Here is a 22678-nt window from a genome sequence, read left to right on the forward strand (position 1 = left end):
AATAAGTGCTCATCAGGAAAATAGAGGGACGCTTCGCTAAAACGGCACAATGATCAAAAAAATATGTTCAGGAAATAAATCGGAGTAAACAAGTAGAGGAAAGGGTTTGCACATCAAGCGACAAACACCAGTCCTGAAAATTCAAAAATAAATATGAAGGAGAGATCAGGTTGCTTTTAGGTGCTGAGTGTAATTACTTCTCTGCGGCATCGTTTACACTGGTTCCTTCGCTTGGAGGGATACCCTGAAGGTCTTTCGACCCTGCACCGCCCTTTCTCATGGGTGGGAACCAGAATCCGGGATGGAAGATGGTGAATGTGGCAGCACCCAAAGCAATCATCCTAGAGTCCTGTCAGCCATGAACCAAGTATAGGTGTACAAGAGACATCATATCATCCTTACATTCCGTCGAGGAGGAGAAAGTCCTTCTCATTTCGCATGAGCGGGTTGCCCCAGCCGCCGGCCATCTCAGGTAGACTATACAACCTCCTTGTAAATATTAAGTCCCAGGATAAGATAATACCTTGAGCACTTACCGGTATATGCATCGGATCAGGATGACCATATAGGCAAAGACATCTGCCGCACAGAAGATCCAGAACGATTTACGTGCTGCAGCTCCATATGGCAAGCCGCTGGAAGAAAACCCCTTTCCACTTCGGTATGCTCGGATGAAGAACTCAAGGGCAAGAAGTCCGCAAACCGACATGGTAGCTACCTGGAAAGCAATACCGGCAATGATGATACCATTGCCGACGTTCAGCAGCTTATAGTTACTCTTCGTTGCTGCGGCAGCAACACCACCACCAACTGACTGCAGTATGAGAGAACCGATATCGCACAGAATGAACACCCATGTGTACAGCTTTGGCTTGATACGGGAGTGCTCCGGGCCAACGAAGATGACGATATGCTTGATTGTCAGGTAGACGCCAGCAGCCAAGAAGGTAGGAGCCAGGATGAGGCAGACAATTTGGATTTGAAATGCGTCTTTCGACCAGGGATTCTTGTTCATGAGCAGACGCCCTCCGTAACCGATCGCTTCTAGGGCGCAGGCCATGAACAACGCAATCAAAAAAGACCATGTGCGAGTGAAAACTCCAAGGCCTAGCTGGACGAGAGCAAGAAAGGCGAAGAATGCGGTCAAGAAGGCATTTGACCCGAGCTGGGGATAGTAGCCGTAGGTGGTGGCCACAACAGGGCACGCTGGCCCAACCTCCGTACAGGTAGCAAAACTCGGCTGTACCATTGTTCTTTTTTTTTTTTTTTTTTTTTTTTTTATCTGATTTTCCCCGCTTAGTTAACGAGCAGCGTTTAATAAAGGGTATGTTGAGATCGAGCTTGCGTCCGGCCCAGCGAGACGTAGGAGGAAGGGAAACCAGCAGAGCAAAAGGGAAGAAAAGAACAAGAGAGTCGGATATCGTCTGTGATAAGTACGGAGCCATTAGTTATGCATAACTTTTTTGCCCGTTCATTAATAATATGCTGGGCGAGGACGGGGACCAGGGAGGACTTGATATCAAGTCGTTCTCGCTTTCGCTCTCGTTTTCTCTCTCCAGGCGTTCCGAACCCTGGATGGGCTCCACGGGGTCGGCCATGTCTCCCGTAAACCCGCAGCATGTCCAGGCTAGCTTGGAGATGAAAAAAGAATAAAAACGAAAAGAAAAGAAAAAAGTAAGCAATACATAGCTTGTCTCCAGAAGAGTGCTAGCAGCCAGTCAGGGAGGTTCGCAGCTTGTCAATTTGATGATCGCTGCTTGCATGCCTCAGAGCTGGATGGTGGATTATCCGGGCCTTCCGCCGGCGTCATTGGCCAGCGCTCCCGAAAAGCCTTATCCCAATCACGCTACGGTGACAGCCAGGCCAGCGGACACTGAGCGACCTGTCATTCTGGGACATGCCGGCAGGTAATGGCTGTTATTAATGCGGCGGGACTGCTGGTCAAAACATGGCGCCCCGGAGATCGCATAAGAAGTCGCGGAATGGATGCGACCAGTGCAAGCAGAGACGAGTCAAGGTAGGGTTGTTGTTGTCCAAGCCAGCAGAGCTTTTTCGTTCGTTTTGCCCTTGCACCGCATGCTTCCCCCCTCGCTGCTATTAGCTATTAGCTATTGGGTCGTGTTAAGGCGTGGGATGGATGCTGTCTGTATCAGGTCGATGGCATCGTATCTCTGTCCTTAACTGGTTGTTGACCGAGCCTGGCTGGTCAGGCATAATAATTGCTGCGTACCGGGCAACGCACAATATATGAGGATTTCATATATGCCCATCCACATCCAACTCCCCCCATCAGCCGCGAAGGTGCCTGGCCCCATGCTTATTTCTTGTTTCTCTCCTGTTATAGTGTGACGAACGAGGCCCTCCTTGCACCAACTGTCAGAATCGAGAGATAAATTGCGTTTACTCATTGGCGGCTGCTCGCCGAGTCAAAGCAGCCTCAACGACGTCTGCCGAAGCGTCACCCATACAATCATCCCTATCACCAAACGCGCCTCCCGTCCCCAGCGGTAACCAATACCATAATGGGCGGGCCGAGCCAAGTCCAGGCCCACCACCTCCTGTAGCACCACCTATTCTTCCTCTACCTCCTGCCGTCCGCCTGCTTGAGTTCGAATTAGCCCACAAATACACTACCGATTCATATAAAAGCCTTTCTGGCGTACCCGAAGACGGGTATACATGGCAGGTCCATATCCCACGTCTGGCAATATCTAGCCCTTTTTTGATGGATGGGATCTTTGGGTTGGCAGCCCTGCATATAGCGTCAAGTGCGAAGCATCCGTCTGAAATTGTTTCGTACTTTGATGCTGCTCTTCGATATCATACCCTTGCCTCGTCACCTTTCCGTGAGGCCTTAAACAACATCACACCTGCCAATTGTGAAGCGGTCTTTGCCTTTGCCATCATCACTACGGTTTTCACATTTTCCTCAACACAGATAGCACCAGGCGGCAGGGAAAGCGGGACTGTACTTGAAGATGTGATAGCAATATTCGAGCTATTGCAGGGAATCAAAGGCATCTTCTCAGTTAGCGAGGGTTGGCTGGAAGTCGGCTGGTTCTCGTCAAGCATCAGGATAGAATCAGAGGATCTCCCGGTAAATAACGAGCCAGGAACTGAAATTGCCTTCCGAAAGTTAATGGCCTTTACGGATGAGACGTTAGCCTCCGCCAGTGCGGAAGAGTATAACGTTTTTAAGCGCCTAGTCCACAAGCTTGAGCTATGTTTCTCAATATTCCGTGAGAAACAAGATCAGAGCCTGGTATTATCATGGCTAGGCATGCTGGATAAGAATACCGTATGCGAAGCTCGGCGCGGCAACCCCTTGGTACTGCTTCTCTTTATGCATTGGGCGGTTCTCATGCATCTCATGGAACCTCGCACCTGGTGGGCTAAAGGCCTCGGAGCCGGGCTAGTTGCAGAGTTGCTAAATCGATTTCCGTCTGATCCTCGGTTGGATGAAATGACTCGGTGGCCACGAGAGAAGGTAAACCTTCGCCCAATCAAGCTTTTGGCATAAAGTGTTTTGGGTCAAATTGCACCGGCGCAGGAGGTATGACGATAAAAGCTGAGACCAGAGCAGGCTTGTTCTTCTTTTCTTTTCTTTTTCTTTTTCTTTTTTTTTTCTTTCACCTGCCCTTCTCCTCTCTGCGGATGAGATTAATTATCCTTCTCAAAATGATGTAACACGATGGCAACGTTGCCTTCGTTATACTTTAAGTTCATCTTTTTTTTCCCATGTATATTTTAGTTCAGCCGATAATGAACTCGTGTCTTCAAATATGCAATCTCAACCAAAAAGTCTCAATTTGGAGAGTTCCTGAGGTGAGGGTCTAGTTCATCAGTTTGAAACTCAAGAAAAAAAAAGATATAACCAGTTCACTCACCATTAGAAAACTCGGCGTTGGAGCCACCCAGGCGCATGATAGAGACCAAGTTACCCCGGCAATCCTGCAATAATATTTCTGTGTCTCATTGCATATCACTCCACATCCTTGAGTTATAACAATCATGGGCCACTCCACAATTCCCACTCCTTTTTTTTTCAGTTCTTCCAGGAAATTATATCATTAAAAATAAAAAGAGACGCACAGGGTGTTCTTTCGGTGCCAAGAACGGGGGACTGTCGGACGAACGGGATATAAGAGTTAAATGGCCATAATTTTTGACAGTAGTATTCCGGAACTATGGAGTACTAGGGCTGAACTGGCCAAGTACGAAACTCAGTTCAAGCAGGATGCTAGGGCCAAAGATGAGCAACGTTAAGACTCGCCCTGTCTCATGGCGCCTGGATGCCTGTGTTACCAAGTTAGGATTCCTGTCCGACACTCATGGGAATCGAATCCGACGATAATGCGAGAAATGCCCGGAGACCAAGGCACGACGCTTTTGGTCGTGTGATCGACTCTCTCTCATCTTTTTGGCATATGTAAGGGGAGTGAGGCAGAGTGTCTTTTTGGGGTATTATGCGGCTCTCACTTCTGATACCGTCCTGTTTGTAGATCCCTGCCGTTGTTCTCTTAAAATAGCAATCGAGGGTCCCATGTCAGCTTAGGCAGTATTCAGGACCAGAGCTCGGCCTTTCTCGCGGATCCATAGTACGCTCAAACAGGAGGAGGGAGATCCCGCCGCGTCTTTGAGTGTCGTTGACGTCGTGTTGACGGTGAGCCAACGGAGTACTTTCAGCTGTCGTTGAGAAATAGATATCACGTGACTTTTGCATTTCGGGGAGTCTAATTTCACTTCTTGTTTGTTTTTCTTTTTGGAGAGCGATCTCACCTCCGAGACTAACGAACTAGTTAACGGAAGAGAACGGCAACGAGCCATCGCCGCTAGCTACTCCATATACCCGGCCCTAATGTCGATACTGAGTAGATCACCGTCCTTCCTGCATACTACTTTATAGTTCGTTGATGGTGCAACGCTAACCAATCTTTCTGAATGTTTTAGAAACAATACATGAGTTCTTCATTGGCATCTATATCTAGTTACCATGATGTCAAGGACAATATCTCTCTATAGCTTTCCCCAGCCTCCACAGAAGTCCGAATGACTAGTCTGTATACAGGAATATTCGGACATCTAGCTTGGCCATGGGCGGCAGCGACCGTTATTGCCGTCGTTGTCCTAGCGAGTTCGTTAGTTACCGGGGATTGACAACATTGCTCGCTAAGATGGAATATCCACGTACGACAACGCAACGGCAATATCTGGCGGCACAGTCTTGGTTGTGGTTGCACGGGCGGTCAACAGGGCACTTGAGGTCGCATTCAGATTAGCGGTGAACACGTCTAGCTGCTGTATAGCAGGTGTGAATTACCTCGTCAGCGAGAGGGTTGTTGTTCCTAGCACCGAGGGTTGCTGCAAAACCGGTGGCAGCGAGCATCATGCTGACGATCAAGTAGAGCTTCATCTTTGCGATTCTGAAGTGGGATTATTTTGAATGACTGTGTATTTGTGTCTGGAAAGATTATGAGGAATACAGCAGGTCAATTGCACTTTATATATCTCTCCATGGTCGTCTGTTGCCCTCCTCTCTTTGCGCCTTGAGAGGATCAAATAACAACGCACAGCATAGAGCAGGATCAAACCAGCTGTGACCTCTTGGTAGTTACGGTTTCAATTCTCAGGCATAAAGCAACGCTATCTGCATTGAATCGCCTACCCCAGATGTGCTGGCTGGCCAAATATATCCTCCCGGAGGATTCAAATCCCGAGACATGCTTCCAGAGATGTATTACTATTTGGCTTCTGGTGGTTCGACCAAGCCACTAAGATCGACGGGCAGCGGAGCATCGTGCTGGTAACAACAAATTGTTGCCTGATTCACTTCAGCTCGATCCTACGGTCTTGTCTTTGACATTTCTGTGGTAAACTAAGCGTGATCTACTCCGTACGTAGTAAGACGATCGATTCTTAGTTATTCTATTAATATCCTTTGATAGCGAAGATCTAGCCCTGGAAGATCGCTCTTGTGTACTGAGTAGTAATCGAAGAGCATTGGCTTCGCATATTCATACGCTATCTTCAAGTCTCCAGCTTCAGCCTGCCCACAATTCATTCTATGCATATTTGATAGCCGCCAGCAGCTCCTTCGCAGTCTCTTTGATATCAACTTCCCGCTTGCTAAACACCTTCCTCTTTGGGACCGGAAAAAAATGCTTATCACGTGATTAAAGAGGAATAATGTAAATCCGAAATAAATGCAAACAAGACAAACAAGCCGAAAAGCGTAAGTTGCCTGATCTTCCAAACTGGGCAAAATCGACGACTTCAACTTCGGCTTCTTCGTTATTTTCTGCGCTCGCATTCAAGATCTTCGTCGATTGTTTGCTCGCTGATACTGGCGAAGCACGATGCCCAGGATAGGCCGCTGCATAAGACCCTGACGCCGAGCGAGTTTTACTGCAGACGGAATACTAACAACCCCCGCGACCCGGACATCTACATCCATCTCACCGGCACATCCAAACCGCATCACAACGAACCTCCCCCAGATACACATACGATGGAGAACTTCCCAACATTAGAACAGGCTGCGCGAGGGCGGCAAGGTGACCCTATGCGCCATCCCCAAGGCGGAGGACATCACGGACCCAGCCCGTCGAGCAACCAGCAGCAGCAACAACCGCAGCAACTACAGCAACCTCAAATTCCCCCGGCTTCCGCTATACCGCTTCTTGAGCCCCAAGGCCCTCCTCAGCTACCTCCCCAGCTCTTTACGACTGCGGCACAGCTACTAGACTTGACAGACAGTGAGATCCTTACCTTTCCGCGTTGATAGTGGGGAAACTTGTGTGTGAGAATTTGGGGTACATTTGAATAGGGAAGTGAGGTTTATAAGGTCGTGGCTAATTGATATATGATATCCGCCGTATAGAGAAATTGGTATTGGTTCTGCGTGATGGCCGCAAGTTAATTGGAGTATTGCGAAGCTGGGACCAATTCGGTATGTCAATGACATCTCCCTATTTACTGCATTGCGTTAATAGAGAGAGTACAAAGACTAACAGCTATCCAGCCAACATTGTACTGCAGGACACGATTGAACGACTATACGCCGAGAATCTGTATGCTGACATCCCTCGTGGAGTGTTTCTGGTCAGAGGAGAGAACGTATTGCTTCTTGGAGAGATTGTACGTCAATGTTCCTGCGAAGATACCATCCTCCAGCCACTAATTATGTCTCCAATGCAGGACCTCGATAAAGACGATGACATCCCAGAGCCTTACCGACAGGCACCTGCGTCCGAAGTCCTCAAGCTAAAGAAACAGGCCGAAGAGCGACGGAAACGCAAGGATAAGAAACGAAGCACGCATTTGCAAGCCCTCGGGTTTGAGCCTGAGCACAGCGGAGAGATTCTCTTCTGATTTGACTTTTCCAATCAGATCTAATCTAGTCTTATACGAATAGGTGCTGCTATTTAAGGACCATGCTGGGCACCGCTACGATGCATACAAAAAGCATTGATATGTGAACAACCAGCTATACCAGGTACTGCCCGGGAGCCACCTGTACAGGCTCTGTCTGCTAAAGGTGCCCTCCCTTTTCTGTCTAAATAGAGCTCTGAAGATGGATATGCCAGGCCATGCAGAATATTGTGAAATGCATCTCCTGCGCCAAAACGTCTGTTTATATTTCACACAATGACAGACTACATTTTCTCTTACCAACCCCGTCTCTCTATCCATCTGACCCTCAAGTCTATAGATCAAAGATAGAATTATCTTCTTTCTTCTGCTTCTTCGTTAAAAAATAATCTGCCGTCTTGCTGGCCCACACACTGACTCCCGCTATCGATAAAAACCCACTTTGCTCACTAAGGAAAAAAAAAAAAAAAAAATAACTACGCCAAAAAATTATCTCGAAAACCATAAAAAGAGCATAAAAAAAGAGAAGAAACTCCGGCTTCACCACCAACAAAAGCTGGCGACAGCTTCGACTCTAGCATCGCCGGCAGAAGCAGAGACGGGAAGCGAGAGCGAGTCTCCTGTATTTCGTCGTCATGGCGTCGCTGCACGAGAAGCTGGACAAGATCAAGTCCCCCAAGCTGCAGAACCAGCACCATGTAAGCAGCCCATCTACAGCTATACAGACCGGCAGACAGACAGACAGACAGAGAGAGACGACTAACAATGGCATACGCAGACCGGAGTCGTCCTTTCAGCAGTCGAAGACACCCTGCGCGACCAGAATGCCGAGTTCACCGCAACCGCCTACTTTGCTGCGCTGCTCGCCCTCCTCCCGCAGTCCATCAACACCGCCCAGGGCATCGTGAATAAAGAGCTGGCAACCTCCGTCGTATATCTGCTCGACACGGTCTCAGCCTTTGTCCCCGCGCCGCTGCTCCGCTCCAAGTTTGCGCAGATACTGGGCAGCTTGGTGCCGGCCCTGACGCTCGCCGAAGTCGAGGCCCCGCTGCTCAAGTCGTCCGTCGGATGTCTGCAGAACCTGCTTATAGCGCAGGACTCGGCAGCATGGGCGCTGCCGGCGTCAGAGGTAGGGCCTCGCAGGGCCATTGCGGGCATGCTGGCGCTGGCGGTTGATCACAGACCAAAGGTCCGGAAGAGGGTGCAGGATGCGCTGATACAGATACTCAGACAGCCTCCGCCGAGCCCGTCGCTGGACCATCCTGCGGCTGATCTATGTGCTGAGACGGCACTGAGGACTCTAAATGATAGTGTCACCGCTACATTGAAGGCGCAGGGGAGGAAAGGGAAGCATCAGCAGGACCACCAGCAGCATCATGAACCCGCGGTGTCGCATGCCCTGCAGCTTGTCAAGGCTATTGCGGCGGCCTCAGGAGGCTGGCCGAGCAGGAAGATTGAGCCACTGTGCGAGCTGCTTATGAACGTTGCCCGGTCGTCGAACGAGTACCTTACCATGGGCACATTCGAGGTGTTTGAAGTGATATTTACAGGAATGGCAGACGAGTTCACTTCCTCCAAGCTACCGCGTCTGCTAGACGCTATATCAGAGCTGAAGCCGGCACACAACGATTCACAGCTGCTCCCACCATGGATTGCAGTCCTGTCTCGAGGTTACGATGTCTCTGCCCAGATTTCTGCGCAGGAAACGTTTGAGAAACTGCCGGAGCTCGTCGACCTGTTCGCGAGCTTCCTCACCTCACCATCGCGGAATATCCGCACTTCTGCGTCAGAAGGTATGATTTCGCTTCTGGTTGCGTGTGTTCCAGAGTCTGTGCTGCTAGAGGCATCAGTGTACGATGAGAAAATCATTGAAAAGCTGGCCAAGTCAGCTACGGGATTGCTTGCAGTCAAGTACCAAGTTGCTCGATCAGAGGTATTCAATGTCCTCGAAGCCATGTTCAACGCCTTGCAGTGGAAGAGCTCGCCTGTGATGAACGAGGTGGTGAAGATAGTTGGTGATCTGCGTGCAAACGAGAACTTCCAGGGCAAAAAGGAGGCCGAGAAGGTGCTGGGTGCTGCCATCAATGTCATGGGCCCCAAGGCTGTGCTTGATATTCTCCCGCTCAATATTGTGAAGCAAAAGGCCGGCCAACCCGGTCGAGTCTGGCTTCTGCCTATTCTACGAGACCATGTAGCAAACACCAACCTGGCCTACTTCCGCTCTGAGTTTGTGCCATTGAGTGAAGCCCTGTATCAGCGGGTGATGGACTACGGAGATGCAGAGAAGACGGTTGAGGTCAAGATTTTCGAGACGCTGGTTCAGCAGACTTGGGCCTGTCTGCCTGGATTCTGCGAACTGCCGCTGGACATGAGAGAGGCCTTTGATCAGCCGTTTGCAGAGCTACTGTCGAATGTGCTGTATAAGCAGGCAGAGCTACGAGTAGACGTGTGCAAGGCGCTGCAGAACCTGGTTGAATCGAACCAGGCGATTACCTCTGTTGAGTCCGAGACGGAAGATCTTGTCTTGCAACGACGAGTTACCAGGGAAGAAGCGAGGAAGAATATCCAGCATCTTTCTGGGTTTGCTGGAAATATGCTTGCGGTGCTCTTTAATGTCTACAGCCAGACGCTGCCGCAGTTCAGGGGATATATCCTGCAATGCATCAACGCATATCTGAGCATTACAGGCGAGCAGGTATGTTACTATATACATACTACTTTTTACTATTACTAGTCTAACAAGAGTAGGAACTCATCGAAACGTTTGGCCGAGTAACGTCTATGCTGGAGGGCGCGCTGGAGGAAGAAGCCAACGCCAGCAGCAAGGCCGGCATGGGCCGCAAGGACAAGATGCCTCCAACCTCACACACACTGATGGACCTTGTTGTGACGATGTCCATCTACCTACCTCGCAGCAGCTTTGCGACTCTTTTCTCGCTTGCCTCCGTGGTGCTGAACAAGTCCTCTTCGGACCCCCAGCTTATCAAAAAGGCATACAAACTCATCCCCCGTCTCGCAGGCACAGAGGCCGGTCGCGCAGCTCTAAGCGAACGTAGCTCAGAGCTACAGGCCCTTATCCTGTCGACAGCAGACAAGACACCAGCCCCAGCTCACCGGGACCGTTTGCTCGCGATTCACGAGATCATCACCCACCTACCGACCGAAGACCTCCATTTCATCCCCGGCATCCTCTCTGAGGTTGTACTGGGCTGCAAGGAGAGCAACGAAAAGGCACGGACAGCTGCATTTGCCCTGCTTATCCACACGTCGCAGCGAATGATCGACTCCGAGCGCAACCCGCCGGGCACGAAGATCCGCAACTCGCTGGTAGCACATATGCCGGACGACGCACCAGACGCACCCGCCACCATTGAGGAACTATTCACAATGGTTTCTGCTGGTCTGGCCGGTAGTTCACCACACATGGTTGCGGCCAGTGTAACGGCCATGTCACGGCTGCTGTTCGAGTATCACTCGCAGCTACCGACCTCGATGCAGTCCGACCTAGCGCAGACCATCGAGCTGTTCCTGACCAGTAACAACCGTGAGATCGTCCGTTCGGTGCTTGGCTTCGTTAAGGTGGCTGTGGTAGCGCTGCCGGACGATCTGCTCAAGCCGCGCCTCCCGTCCGCGGTGCCTAAGCTCATGATGTGGAGCAAGGAGCACAAGGGCCGACTGAGGAGTAAAGTCAAGGGCATACTGGACCGGCTGATACGCAAATTCGGAGCAGCCTTTGTGGAAGGGTTGGTGGAAGAATCGGATCGGAAGCTGGTGGTATCGATTCGCAAGGAGCGAGAGCGCCAGAAACGCAAGAAGGAAGCTAAGCACGATGAAGACGAGGAGGATACACAGCAGCACCAGCAGCAGCACCAGCAGCATGTCCGAGGCCAGCAGTCTGTCCAGGCGGGACAGAAGTCGTTCAGCAATGAGTTCGACAAGGCAGTGTACGGCTCTGATTCGGATTTCATGTCAGGCGACGAGTCGGACGCAAGTGAGATTGAAATCGACAGTGCAGGCAATACCACCAAACGAGCCATTTCGTCCAGGGAGAAAGGCAGACGACGTGCGGGAGCGGGTGCAGGCGATACAGGAGAGCAATACATCCGCGAGCTCTCGCCTGAATCCAACCCGCTGGACCTGCTTGCCCCCGATGCACTGGCAAGCATATCCAGCACCAAGCCCAGCGTGCGCTTCCTAGCGTCGAAACATAAGCAGAAACGCCGCCCGCGCATGGACGAGGACGGCAAGCTGCTTCTGGGCGACGACCATGACGATGAAATGGATACCTCTGCCGGCGGTGCGGGCGCAGAGTCCGGTGTAAACGCCTATGTGACTGCCGTCAGCGGTCCGGATGCGCTGCGTAAGGGCCAAAAGGGCCGCTTGAGAGCCAGCCAGAGCAAGAAGGGAGACGACGACGATATGGAGATGGAGATGGACGTGGATGTGGATGTGGATGTGGATGGTGTTGAGAAGGGTAATAATGCGCGTGGCCAGGGACAAGCTGGCAGGGGCAAAGCTAAGGGTCTTGCAGCCAAGTCCGGCCGACGAGGCCTTGGGATGGGCAAAGAGAGAGGCAGCGCCGGGGGAAGCGGGAGGATTGAGAAGCGCAGGAGGGATTCCAGGGGTGGTCCTGGTGGTGGTGGTGGTGGTAGGGGGCGAGTTGGTAGGTAAGAAAGCGGCAGTTGGAAAGCAGGAAAAGGGGAATAAAATGCTTTTATGATATAGATTGATATCCATGGTTATGCAGCGATCAGAAGTCCTAGGAGCAGGGAAGGGGACGATATTTACTCCGTTAAAGTGACTCTATTATATATGCATGTTAGTGACTTAGCATCAACAGCGATGGTTTCTATTTTGTCGATCGATCTCGATTAGACGACGGGGCGTATGTATCCGGCGGGATGGGTGGTATTATTCATTCGTCATTAAAAAAGTACATATGCTCTGCAAAACACGATAGTAAAAGAACACACAGGGAGATAGATCGAATACATAGATAGCAAAGTAGAAAAAATAAGAAAGAAAGAAGAGGAAGCCTGTCTATACAGATCCCGCTTCCGGGTCTCTTTTTCTCCGTTTCCTCCTGGCGCTGGCGAGCCAGAGACACCACCAATTCCTAACCGCCAAGACAGCAGCGCGGCCATCGTCGGTCTTCTCCTTGCCGTCAGGATTGCCCATGATCATGACGAAGATCCAGAAGCAGGCGCATATCCAGGCGGCCAGCAAGGTGGGAGGGAGCAGTAAGGGGGAGAGCAGGTGGACGACCACGAGCATGGGGGCCGAGTAGTTGGGGTACAGCCTCGAGGGCGAGCTGGCGGCGGCGGCGGCGGCGGCGTTGGTGGTAGTCGTAGATGCAGGCGTGCTGGCTGAGTCGGTAGCAGTAACAAGCTGAGTGGGGATGGTGGAACTTGACAGCGACGCTGAGACAGGCGTAGAGGTAGAGATGGTGTAGGACTGTCGCGGGGAGGTCAGGGCGGACGCTGGCAGGCTCGAGTGGGTGCTGTAGTGCCGCCGCGAGCGTTTTGCATGGTGGTTATCGCCGTGGTGACGGCTCTGGCGATGCTGATGGCTGTTGCTGCGGCGGTGACTGCGGGTGCTGGTCGGGCTGGTGACAGTCCGGCGGTTGAGACGGAGCAAAGGAACGAGCAGCCGGCAGACCTGTTCCGTGAGAGAGGTGGGCGGTTTGAAGAAGTGCGAAGGGGGACAGAGGCGTAGGGGGATGGCGAGGAGGAGGAATATTAGGGATATAAAGGCGTAGAGGGCGGCGAAGATGGTGAACGGCGGCAGACAGAAGGATATCCGGAGCTACATTGCAACCCGCTGTCAGTGGTCTGTATAACAGATATTGTTGATATCGGATTCATTAATGGGAGGAATTAAGGGGAGGTAAAAAAAAAAAACAACACAGCACGTACTAGCACGAAGAAGGCGTTTTCATGCGAGCAGCCAGGCTCAGGCTCGTCTTCATCGGCCTCTTCATAATCTTCTTCTTCGTATTCCTCGTCCTCGTCCTCCTCGTTGTTGTTGTTGTTGTTGTCGTCGTCGTCGTCGTCGTCGCCGTCCTGGCGGTCGACCTGGCTGCTGTGCCGTCCGCTCTGCTGGCTGAGACGGCTCCGGTGGCTCTGGTAGCTGCGACGGGAGTGCGAGAGCGAGAGCGAGTGCGAGTGCGAGAGCAGGTCCGTCCGAAGCTGGCTGCCCTCCGTCGAGTCCGTCGAGCCCGCTGCGAGCATCTTGATCCTCCGCCAGTCCTCCGCGTCCCGGTCGGTGTCGGCGTGTGCGTCTGCTGCGTCTGCTGCGTCTGCGTCGACGACCTCGATGTCGACAGGGACGTCCACGCAGCCAGCATCGAGGATGTATGCGGCCTGGGGCACCCGGACCGCCCCGTCTGGCTCAGGAGCACCGGAGCTGCTGACGCTGCCCGGCGGGTGTAGACGAGACAGCCGCAGGGCCGCGGCGGCGATACGGCGATGCTCGTCGTTGGCGTAGGACGGCGTGTAGCTCATGCCCGGCGGCGTCCTCGACCTGGTCTTCATCGTCTGGCCGCCGGAGTCGCCGTCACCGTCACCGTCGTCGCCGTCGTCACCGTCACCGTCGTCGCCGTCGTCGTCGTCGTCGTCGTCGTCGTCGTCGCTGCTGCTGCTGCTGCTGCTGGGCGCTGGGAGTCTCGGGCGTCGTCTGCGAGGGCCTGCAACCGGTGCTCGTGTCGATGCGAGGGCGACATGTTATATATATGTGTGTGTGTATAGAGAGCGAGAGGTAGGATAGGAGAGGTCGCTCCGCCCGCCGTCGAGCTGCCGTTTCCCGCCAGATTCTCCGACACGACCAAGAAAAGACCAAGAAGCCCCAAGCCCGCGAGATTTGGCAGGTTTGGCGCAGGGAGGACGAGCTGGCGCGAGGGGCGTCGCTGGGCGCTGGGCGGAGGCTGGGCAGGAGCCTTTAGCTGTTGTCTTTAACTGTCTTTAACTGGGCTTTAACTGTCTTTCGCTGTCTTTGACTGGGCTTTAACTGGGCTTTAACTAGGTTCCGCGGTCTTTAACTGGGCTTCCGGCGGTGGTTAAGGCAGTCGAGGCGCAGTCAAAGGCCTAGTTAAAGGCGTAGTTCAGATGCAGTCAAGGCTTAACTAGCTCCAGTTAAAGGCCAGGTAACTCCAGTTAAAGACCAGCCAACTCCAGTTAAAGGCTTAACTAGCTCCAGTTAAAGGCCAGGTAACTCCAGTTAAAGGCCCAGCTAAAGGCTTAACTGAGTGCAGCAGCCAAGCTCGCCCAGGCGCCGAGCCCCTTGGCGCGGACAGGGTCGCCCGGAAGTGGAAAGGGTGGCGTCCATCTTTTGCTCTCGCGTTGGTCTTGAGGTGGTTCGGCGCGGCAGGGCAGGGCGGCGGTCGTTCTCCCGCCGTGAGACGCTGCGTGCAGGCGGTTCTTGGTGGTGGTGAGGGTGACACTGGGCGAATAGCGGGCGCGGGAGGGCGACGAGACGGGCGAGGAGGAGGAGGAGGAGGAGGAGGAGGAGGAAGAAGAGGAATGAAGAAGCGAATTCGAGAGCAAGAGATCAGCGATTAGTCAGTGCCAAGGCTTAGTCATGGATGAGGTAAAGAGGCTTAGGTAATATCGTTACTAAGGAGTGACTAAGCATGAGGCTGAGAAGGTTAAAGGTTAAAAAGTAAAAGTTGACGACGAGATAAACACACAAGACAAGTAGAGATATGAAGACGGTAGAGATGAGACGACGGCTGATGATGACAGAGAAAAGGACATAAGACGGCCTTGCGCTTGGTTTTCCTTCCTGCTCCACTCCCGGTTTTCCTCCCTCCAGGCCCAGCATAGTTGAAGTACGTACTAAACACGAACACAGACATAATGACAATAGGACGAACGGAACTGAACAGAACTCGAGCAGGCAGAGAGGATCAACAAACATTAGAAAAGCAGTAGGAGAGATGCAGACTGGACAAGTTTATCAAAGAAAACAAGGAAACGAAGGAGAAAAGAGGAGAAAAAAAAAAAAAAGGAGATAAAAAGACAAACAGGATGAATACAGTGGAGAAACGAAGATGAGAAGAGATAGAGGAATGTCATCATCATCCCCTCGTCAGAGTCAAGTAGAAATAGAAGCTAGAGTCAAGTAGAGAGGTTACGCCTCGGCCTTGGTCTGGCTGTCGCGGTCGCCACGCTCTCTCTCCCGCTCTCGGTCCCTATCCCTATCCCGCTGGGGCCCTAGCCGTCTCGGTCTCGCTCCCTCTCGCGGTCACGGCCAGTCACACTCCCGCTTCCATTAACACTGCCGGGACTGCCGCCCTTGCCCACCATGGCTGCAGGCTTCTTGCTTCCGGCATCGTCGTCCCCTTCATCGTCGTAGTCTTCGTCAACGTCCATTTTGCGGGCGGGCGGCTCAAGCGGGCCCTGGGACTGCTGCACCGATGAGACCGACACGGGAGGCAGAGCAGAGTGGTCCTTGCGATCCCGCTGGTCCCGAGCATCATGGTCTCGGTCTCTCTCCCTCTGCTCTCTCTCGCGCTCACGGTCTCGCTGTTCTCGCTCCCGTTCACGCTCTCGCTCGCGGTCTCGGTCTCGCTCCCGCTCACGGTCCCGCTGCTCTCGCTCACGCTCTCTCTCCCGCTCTCTCTCACGGTCTCGCTCACGATCACGATCACGCTCGCGCTCCCGTTCTCTTTGTTCTCGCTCCCGCTCTCGCTCGCGGTCCCGGTCTCGGTCCCGCTGTTCACGCTCTCGCTCTCTTTCACGCTCTCGCTCTCTTTCACGCTCTCGCTCTCTTTCACGCTCTCGCTCACGCTCCCTATCGCGCTCTCGCTCTCTGTCACGATCACGCTCGTCCTTTGGGAGACCGGCGGACAGCGAAGGGAGAGACTGGGGGCCCCCCGATGGGCCTGTGGGAGCTTGGCCGGGGGTCTGAGGCTCGCTCTTGGGGCCCCCCATGTGCTGGATTGGGGGTAAAGTTGGTGGGTGGTGAGCTGCGTCGGACGGATGGTATGGCTCATGGGCACGGCGAGCATGCTCACGATCCTCTCGACGGGCTTCGGACGAGCTGCGGCGGCGGAGGTCTCGCGGTGACGCCAGGCGTACGTTCAATCCGCCCATGCCCGATACCGGGCCGGCGGGACCAGGGGAGCCACGGCGTGATGGCCCCTGTGGTGGGCCGGGCGGTGGTGGAGGGGGGCCTTGTCCCGGCACAGGGACCTGTCCGGGGCCCGGCTGATCTTCCATGCGAGTGTCGTGTCGTCCGTCAAGTCGACTGCGCGTTTCTTCATTCGCAATCTTCTTGACTGGTCCAGCTCCGGGGCCTGGCTCGGGCTCCCATTCTCGCACTCGCTTCATGCTCGATGCTGGTCGCTCGTCTCGTTCACGAGCGGCCGCTTCAGCCGCTGCGATGGCTGAGGCGGGTGCGGGGGCTCCCGAGGCAATGCCGCCGTTCTGCTGAACCCCTTGCTGGCCCGGTCCGCCGGGCCCAGGAACATGGTGGTACGGCTGGTGTGGTGGTGCGAACGCTGGGCCGGGTCCGCCGGCATTGTTGGCACCGTTCCCTGGGCCAGTGCCGTTGGCGGAGGCAGGACGTTCCTCGCGGATGGGACGGATTTCAGTTGGGGGAGTGAACGGTCGCCCGTACTGTGAGGGCCCGGCGCCGTTGGGACCTTGGTTGTTGGGACCGGGACCGCCGGGACCGTGGCCAGGACCAGGTCCGAGGCCTTGTCGTGGCTGTGGGAAAGGGGGAGGACCTGGTGCTGGACCGTTGTTAGGACCTTCGTGCTGCTGTTGAGGCTGTTGTTGTTGTTGTTGTTGCTGTTGCTGTTGTTGTTGTTGCGGGGGAGCTAGCTGTGGGAGAACCTGGGTTCCAGTATAAGTATGCGTGTTGGACAAGGGGAATTTGGGAGAAGGGGAGGAGTGGCCACCCTTGCGGGAGGAGATGGAATGATGGGGAGGCCGGTAGGGCGGGTGCGGTTCGTGGAACTGCTCCTGGCGTGGACTGGCCTGAACCCGAGGCTGGGAAGGAGGAGGTCCTCTTACGTTATCTCGTTGCTCAAACTGGCTGCCTGGTCCATGAGCGTTGCTGGCATTCTGCGGCTCTCCGCTTGGTCTGCCCCATTCGGCTATCCGGGCTGGCGGAGCGGGACCCTGAGGTGGCAGTCCGCCTGGTCCAGGGGCCGGAGCGCCCCATTGAGGTCCAGGCGGAGCGCCGACGTTTTGCTGGTATGCTTGCGGATGCACGTCCTGCGGTGCCGGGGCGTTGCCTGCGTTGGCCCCGCCTGCCTGGCCGCTTTGGAGCAGCTGCAGTCTCGCTTTGATGTGGACATTGGTTGGATCGAGGTCTGCAGCGCGGCCGTACGCATCCAGGGCATCGCTCGTTTGGTTGTTGCAGGACTCGTACTACAGGCTGTTAATATGCGACAAAGACGACGATTCAAAATAGGGACAATAAAGATTGGAGCAAGGGATTGAAAAAAGAAAGAGGGAAAAAAAAAAAAAACAGGAGACGTACCAAAGTGCCTAGGTCGTACCAAACCTCTGAGATGTACGGGTTCAGGCGGATGGCGCGCGAATATGCATCCAGCGCATCGCGGTACTGGTTGATCTGGTAGTACAGGACTCCGATGGAGCACCAGAAGGTTGGGTTGCGCCCATCTCTGTATACCGCCTGCTGGTAAGCTTCATATGCCTTGGGATACTTTGCCTGGGACATATAGCATCGTCCTAGCAGGTACCAACTCTGCGCATCGCTGTTGTCTATACGCATGTTAGCCTACAGATTATGTCTATGCAGTTATGTAGAGTCTGACGTACCAGCTGAGACAGACTTCTCAAGATATTCGATGGCCTGTTCCTGGCTGCTGTAGTTGTTGTTCTGCTGATGGTAGAGCCATCCAAGCTGCTGGAGAACCTTTGCGTGGTTGGGCTCGCGCTCAAGCACACGTCTGTAAGCTGCCTTGGCTGCTTCGAACTGTAGAGATAGTCAGCATACGTATACATGGATATATAAAGGTCAGCAACTCCATGGGCTAGAAAACGTACGTCTTTCTGCTGTTCATGAACGTGGCCGATCTGGAACCAGATGTCTTCTTCCGTGAGCGGCCGAGGTGGGTCGTTGACGATGTATCTAAAACACTACCAAGAACAGTGGTGTAAGCCGAGATCCCGCCAATTATGGGGCAGCGAATTGCACTTACGTCTAAACTCTGCCCGAACTTCTGCTGCTGCTTGTATATTATGCCGAGACGGAAGTAGATCTCGTTTGCCTTTTCAAAGTCTGGCTGCATGCGCATGACCTGGGAGAAGGCCTCTTCGGCGTGATCAAGGGATCCGTACCGATCATACAGGATACCAATGCCATACCAGAGTTTGGGCTCCTTGGGGTCGCGAAGATGGTAAAGGGCCTGCTGGTAGGCCGTGTATGCTTCTTGCAGATTATCGAGCATAAGATAGCAGTGTCCTTGTCAACGTTGTTAGTCTATGTTTTGAACCTTGCCTTTGTTGTGAAACCTACCGAGTGAACCCCATGACTCGCCGGACTGGGGATCGAGCTTGAGAATGGCCTGCAGATACTCGATGGCCTTCTGGAACTGCTCACGGCTGCGCAGGAGGCAGGAGATGGCACTCATGGCAGGAATAGACCACTGGTTGTGCCGAATGGCCTGTTCAAAGGCGTACATGGCGCCATCAGGGTCATTCATCAACTCAGACAAAGTGCCTACGCGTGTTAGTCTCAGAAACAAATTGAGAAAATAGTTATATATTCAAAGACATACCAATCTGAAGCCAGACACCTTCGTTAAGCTGTGCGATCTTCTGTGAAATAGTAGGTGGCATTCCCTTTTGAGGCTGGCCAGGACCTTGCTGCGGTGGACCAGGCGGACCAGGCTGCGGCTGAGGACCCTGCTGAGGACCCGGCGGCGGCTGTTGCTGCTGCTGGGCCTGCTGGGCCTGTTGTTGAGCGGCCTGCTGCTGAGCTGCTTGCTGCTGGGCCTGAGCCTGAGCCTGCTGCTGCTGAGCCTGCTGCTGAGCCATGGGAGGGTGGCCGTTGACCTGCGGGTGGTTTGCCAGGGCCGGATGGTGAGAAGGATGGGGATGCATTGGGGGCGATGGCTGTGGATGAGACGCCATCGCGTGTCTCACAGCCTCAAGGGCGTTTTTAAGCAGTGACTTGGACTGCTATCTTGCACTCTGCCAGGCACCCAGGGGACAAAGGAAGAAAATTGGAGGAAAATAAGTAAAATAAACACGGCGAAAGGCTTTTTTTTTTTTTTGGTCTTGTATTCACTGGTTAGCTGGCTTTGCTGCAGAGCGGACTTTCGCAAGGAGAGCCAAATAGGACTAGCGAGCAGGGCAATTGAACGTACAGAAAAGAGTGTGCCTTGAGATTGCGGCGACGGTGACAGCGGCAGGAGAGGCTGTCACGGCACCCGTCACGCAGAGGGAGCGACGGCGGAGGCGAAAGAAGACTGGCGGTGCTGCTGGGACGAGAGGTCGAGGAGCGCGGGGCGCGAGGTGAAGCCGGCCTGGACACAGCAGACGGGCGTGGAGAGAGTGAAGCTGGGCAGAGGCAGAGGAGAGGCCGTGAAGTGCAGAGGAGAAGAAGGGAAGAAGACGAAGTGGTAAGAAAGAGTGGGAGACGGGCTTGAACGAGGATTTGGCGCTAGTGGGAAGGGTTTCCAGGCGGCGCTTAGTCAGTCACCCATCACCCTAGCCAGCTCCATCTGACGTCTCCATCGCGATCTCCCGCTGGGGGGGGGAAGGAATAGCTCAGCGCCGCCGCATGGCTCGCAGCCCTCGCCGCGGGTGTCTGTTTCAGCCTCTACAGTCGTCTTCTTCCTCGCCGTCTTTCTGCTGTTCGTTATCGTCGCTGTTGGAATCCGAAATAACACAACTTGTCAGGATGTTCAGGACTGCCAGATCGGGCGTGGTCAAACCATGAAACAGGCTCTGCTCGCCCTTTCCTTCTTCGGCCGCCTTCGTCATGCCGCGCCCCACCCACCGGGGCCCACTTTTATTATTATGCTTTCTATGCTTTTCTTTTTTTTGCCCTTTCCTTTCCGATTTTTGCAAGCAAAAAAACATATACAAAAAACACTTTCCAGAAAAAGCAAGCACGAAGGGTAAAATAGTGGGTCCTGTCCTTTCTCCATGGTCCCCACCTTCCTGCACGCTTGAACCGCGCTAGTACCGCCAAGAATGGACCCGCCCGTAGACCCGCATCTTTGAGGAAGGATCCACCCGTGTCCTTCCCTCCTTCGTTCTTTCCCTCCTCTCAAAGCTTGAGCCGTAACTTTCTTTCTCTTTCCTTGGCTTATGTCAGCACCTTCTTCTGCGCCTGCTTATGTAACACCCAACGTGCGGGCTGCCAAGTACTGCTTATGTCATTCCATCCCTGCGTAAATTATGCTTATGTCATCGTCTCTCCTCCTCTCGACTTTGCCTGCGTTACTCCGTACTCTGCGTGTATCTCAGTGCACGACATACTAAGTATACTACGTATACTATTTATATGGGGCGATGCTGAGTCGACAGGCAGCCAGGTTTGGTTAACGGCCAAGTACCTGACGTGTATGCGATACCTCTCGCCAAGGTGCATGTCCGAAGCATCGTGAGCAGCCAACCCTGTCCGTCCACTCACTCTCCAGGCGCAGAGAAAAAGTCACCCGAACCAGCCAACAAACCAACGGTGCGATCGCATCGGGCGCATCCCCGGCCGCCAGCAGCGCCCTTGCTCGCTTGTCCGCTTCATCTCCTGCTCGTCTTCTCCAGCTCTCCACTCTGTGCTGCTTCCCTGGCTTCTCTCTGGCTTCTCCCTCGCTGCTCCACCGCCCCTGCTCTCCCGTGCCCCCGAAGTGAGCACGTTTCCATACATCATCACAAGCATAACACGCCTATATAAACACTGCAAAAGTAAGCCGTCGTTATCGTTGAAAAAAATAAAGATAAATAATAAAAATCGCACAAGGAACCGCATGCTAAATTATCGTTTGCTTCATTTCCCCCATGCTCGTGATGACATGACCTTTTTCAAGGCGAGAGGTTTCGGAGTACAGCCAGCGAGATATGGACTGGCTGCTGCACCACACTATTTGCTCTGGATGGCTGGCTGCTGCACCAAGTTTGACTGCGTGAGTGAGCAGTGATATGGGGTGGCTGGTTATTTTCATACTCCATTTTTTGCAAGGAAGCTGGCGACGATCCTCGCCACCGTCCTCACTCTGCCCTCGCCGTGGATGATAACTAGTAAATACGGATGGAGTGCTCGACGACTCAACTACTACATACTACTGCGGTTGCTAGCTGCCTGAGAGGAGCAAACAAATAATTAAAATATCTCGCTTTTTTCTTCGTCTCCTTTCATTTCTGTCAGCCTTCGAGAAGACCGCTTACATGCCCACTTACATATGATAGTGGTCTGTCCCAGCCGATCTGTCGGTCAGCCTAGGTCTCCTCGCCAGCCACCCTCGCATGCGACTGTGTCGATACGGAAGCACTCTGGGTGTGTCTCCTTGCAGTCACAACCAGTCGCAGACAAAAGAGAATCATGAGTTATACGGTCAGTATACGAGCTGAAGCAGATGAAATGGCGAGCACAGAGAGAGAGGGAAAAAAAAGAAAAGGAATCTGCTCGACCTGCACGTAGCCAGCCGCCCATCCATCCATCCCATCAATCTGACAGCCGGCACCGACCGTTCAACTTGAACAAGCCCGATCCCCAGCCCATCCCATCCCATCATTCCCCATTCTCCCCCCTGAAAAAAAAGGAAAAACAGGGAATCCAAAAAAAAAAAAAAAGAAAGAAATAAATAAAAAGAAATAAAAAGAAACGGACCAGCACAAATAAAATAAGTATATATAGGAAAAAAAGGAAAAAAAGAGACGAGTGATACCTGACGGAGCAAGCCAGCTAGACCAGGAGGAAAAAGCAACGATTGGGACAAACCCAAAAAGCAAAAAAAAACGAGAAAGAAGTAAAAAAAAGGAAAAGCAGAGCAAAAAAAAGAAACGAGAGTCGAAAAAAGGCGAACAAGAGAAGGAGAAGAAGCAGCAGCAGAAGAAGAACGGAGATGTGGATGTGGATGTGGGTGGGCAAAGAAGCAAATATAGTGCAAAAAAGGGGGTTGAGGTTTGCAAAAAATAAGGGGGGAGATGAAGACACAGACATGACAGCCAGACAGAGAGACCATCGACAGGCGCAGAAAGAAGCAGACCCAACCTCGCTCTGGACAAGGGGAGGGAGATTTGCGTTTACTTTTCGTGTCACGGACGGAGACTAACGTTGAGCATCAGACAGAACAAGCCGATAGTGTCGTTGGAAGGGGGATGGT

The 22678-nt window shown here is 53.2% G+C and overlaps 7 protein-coding genes across 10 annotated transcripts; 3 read left to right on the plus strand and 4 right to left on the minus strand.

Annotated features, from left to right (window-relative positions):
* Positions 1 to 193: 193 nt before the first annotated feature.
* Positions 194 to 1249, minus strand: TERG_03730 (uncharacterized protein; the record flags this gene model as incomplete). The annotated part of the gene is made up of 3 exons (XM_003236636.1): positions 194 to 341; positions 403 to 477; positions 537 to 1249. 3 exons carry the CDS (start codon positions 1247 to 1249, stop codon positions 194 to 196), a joined length of 936 nt encoding a protein of 311 aa, XP_003236684.1.
* A 236-nt stretch (positions 1250 to 1485) lies between these two features.
* Positions 1486 to 4497, plus strand: TERG_03731 (uncharacterized protein). The gene has a single exon (XM_047748141.1). The coding sequence runs from the start codon at positions 2726 to 2728 to the stop codon at positions 3518 to 3520; it is 795 nt and encodes a 264-aa protein (XP_047604117.1). The 5' UTR covers positions 1486 to 2725; the 3' UTR covers positions 3521 to 4497.
* A 585-nt stretch (positions 4498 to 5082) lies between these two features.
* Positions 5083 to 5413, minus strand: TERG_03732 (uncharacterized protein; the record flags this gene model as incomplete). The annotated part of the gene is made up of 3 exons (XM_047748142.1): positions 5083 to 5127; positions 5192 to 5257; positions 5321 to 5413. 3 exons carry the CDS (start codon positions 5411 to 5413, stop codon positions 5083 to 5085), a joined length of 204 nt encoding a protein of 67 aa, XP_047604118.1.
* Positions 5414 to 6508: 1095 nt separating this feature from the next.
* TERG_03733 (uncharacterized protein) lies at positions 6509 to 7371 on the plus strand (the record flags this gene model as incomplete). 4 transcript variants are annotated; one of them, XM_003236639.1, is made up of 4 exons in its annotated part: positions 6509 to 6755; positions 6881 to 6949; positions 7022 to 7137; positions 7198 to 7371. In XM_003236639.1, 4 exons carry the CDS (start codon positions 6509 to 6511, stop codon positions 7369 to 7371), a joined length of 606 nt encoding a protein of 201 aa, XP_003236687.1. The 4 variants fall into 4 exon arrangements, with proteins under 4 accessions (XP_003236687.1, XP_047606037.1, XP_047606038.1 ...); XM_047749628.1 differs by having other exon boundaries at positions 6881 to 7137; XM_047749629.1 differs by having other exon boundaries at positions 7022 to 7371.
* Positions 7372 to 8006: 635 nt separating this feature from the next.
* On the plus strand, positions 8007 to 12042 carry TERG_03734 (90S preribosome component RRP12; the record flags this gene model as incomplete). The annotated part of the gene is made up of 3 exons (XM_003236640.1): positions 8007 to 8069; positions 8150 to 10066; positions 10120 to 12042. 3 exons carry the CDS (start codon positions 8007 to 8009, stop codon positions 12040 to 12042), a joined length of 3903 nt encoding a protein of 1300 aa, XP_003236688.1.
* Positions 12043 to 12411: 369 nt separating this feature from the next.
* TERG_03735 (uncharacterized protein) lies at positions 12412 to 13904 on the minus strand (the record flags this gene model as incomplete). The annotated part of the gene is made up of 2 exons (XM_003236641.2): positions 12412 to 13176; positions 13287 to 13904. 2 exons carry the CDS (start codon positions 13902 to 13904, stop codon positions 12412 to 12414), a joined length of 1383 nt encoding a protein of 460 aa, XP_003236689.1.
* Positions 13905 to 14871: 967 nt separating this feature from the next.
* TERG_03736 (uncharacterized protein) lies at positions 14872 to 19478 on the minus strand (the record flags this gene model as incomplete). Its single annotated transcript, XM_003236643.2, has 7 exons — positions 14872 to 17747; positions 17860 to 18104; positions 18162 to 18318; positions 18390 to 18482; positions 18545 to 18807; positions 18862 to 19065; positions 19124 to 19478. The coding sequence occupies 7 exons, from the start codon at positions 19476 to 19478 to the stop codon at positions 15582 to 15584; spliced, it is 3483 nt and encodes a 1160-aa protein (XP_003236691.1). The 3' UTR covers positions 14872 to 15581.
* Positions 19479 to 22678: the final 3200 nt, after the last annotated feature.

This window comes from Trichophyton rubrum, assembly GCF_000151425.1.
Source record: "Trichophyton rubrum CBS 118892 genomic scaffold supercont2.3, whole genome shotgun sequence".
Taxonomy (NCBI): Eukaryota; Fungi; Ascomycota; class Eurotiomycetes; order Onygenales; family Arthrodermataceae; genus Trichophyton; species Trichophyton rubrum.

Excerpts from the sequence above, each read along its gene's own strand:
- TERG_03731 (XM_047748141.1), top strand. The coding sequence starts at position 2,726 with ATGGATGGGATCTTTGGGTTGGCAGCCCTGCATATAGCGTCAAGTGCG.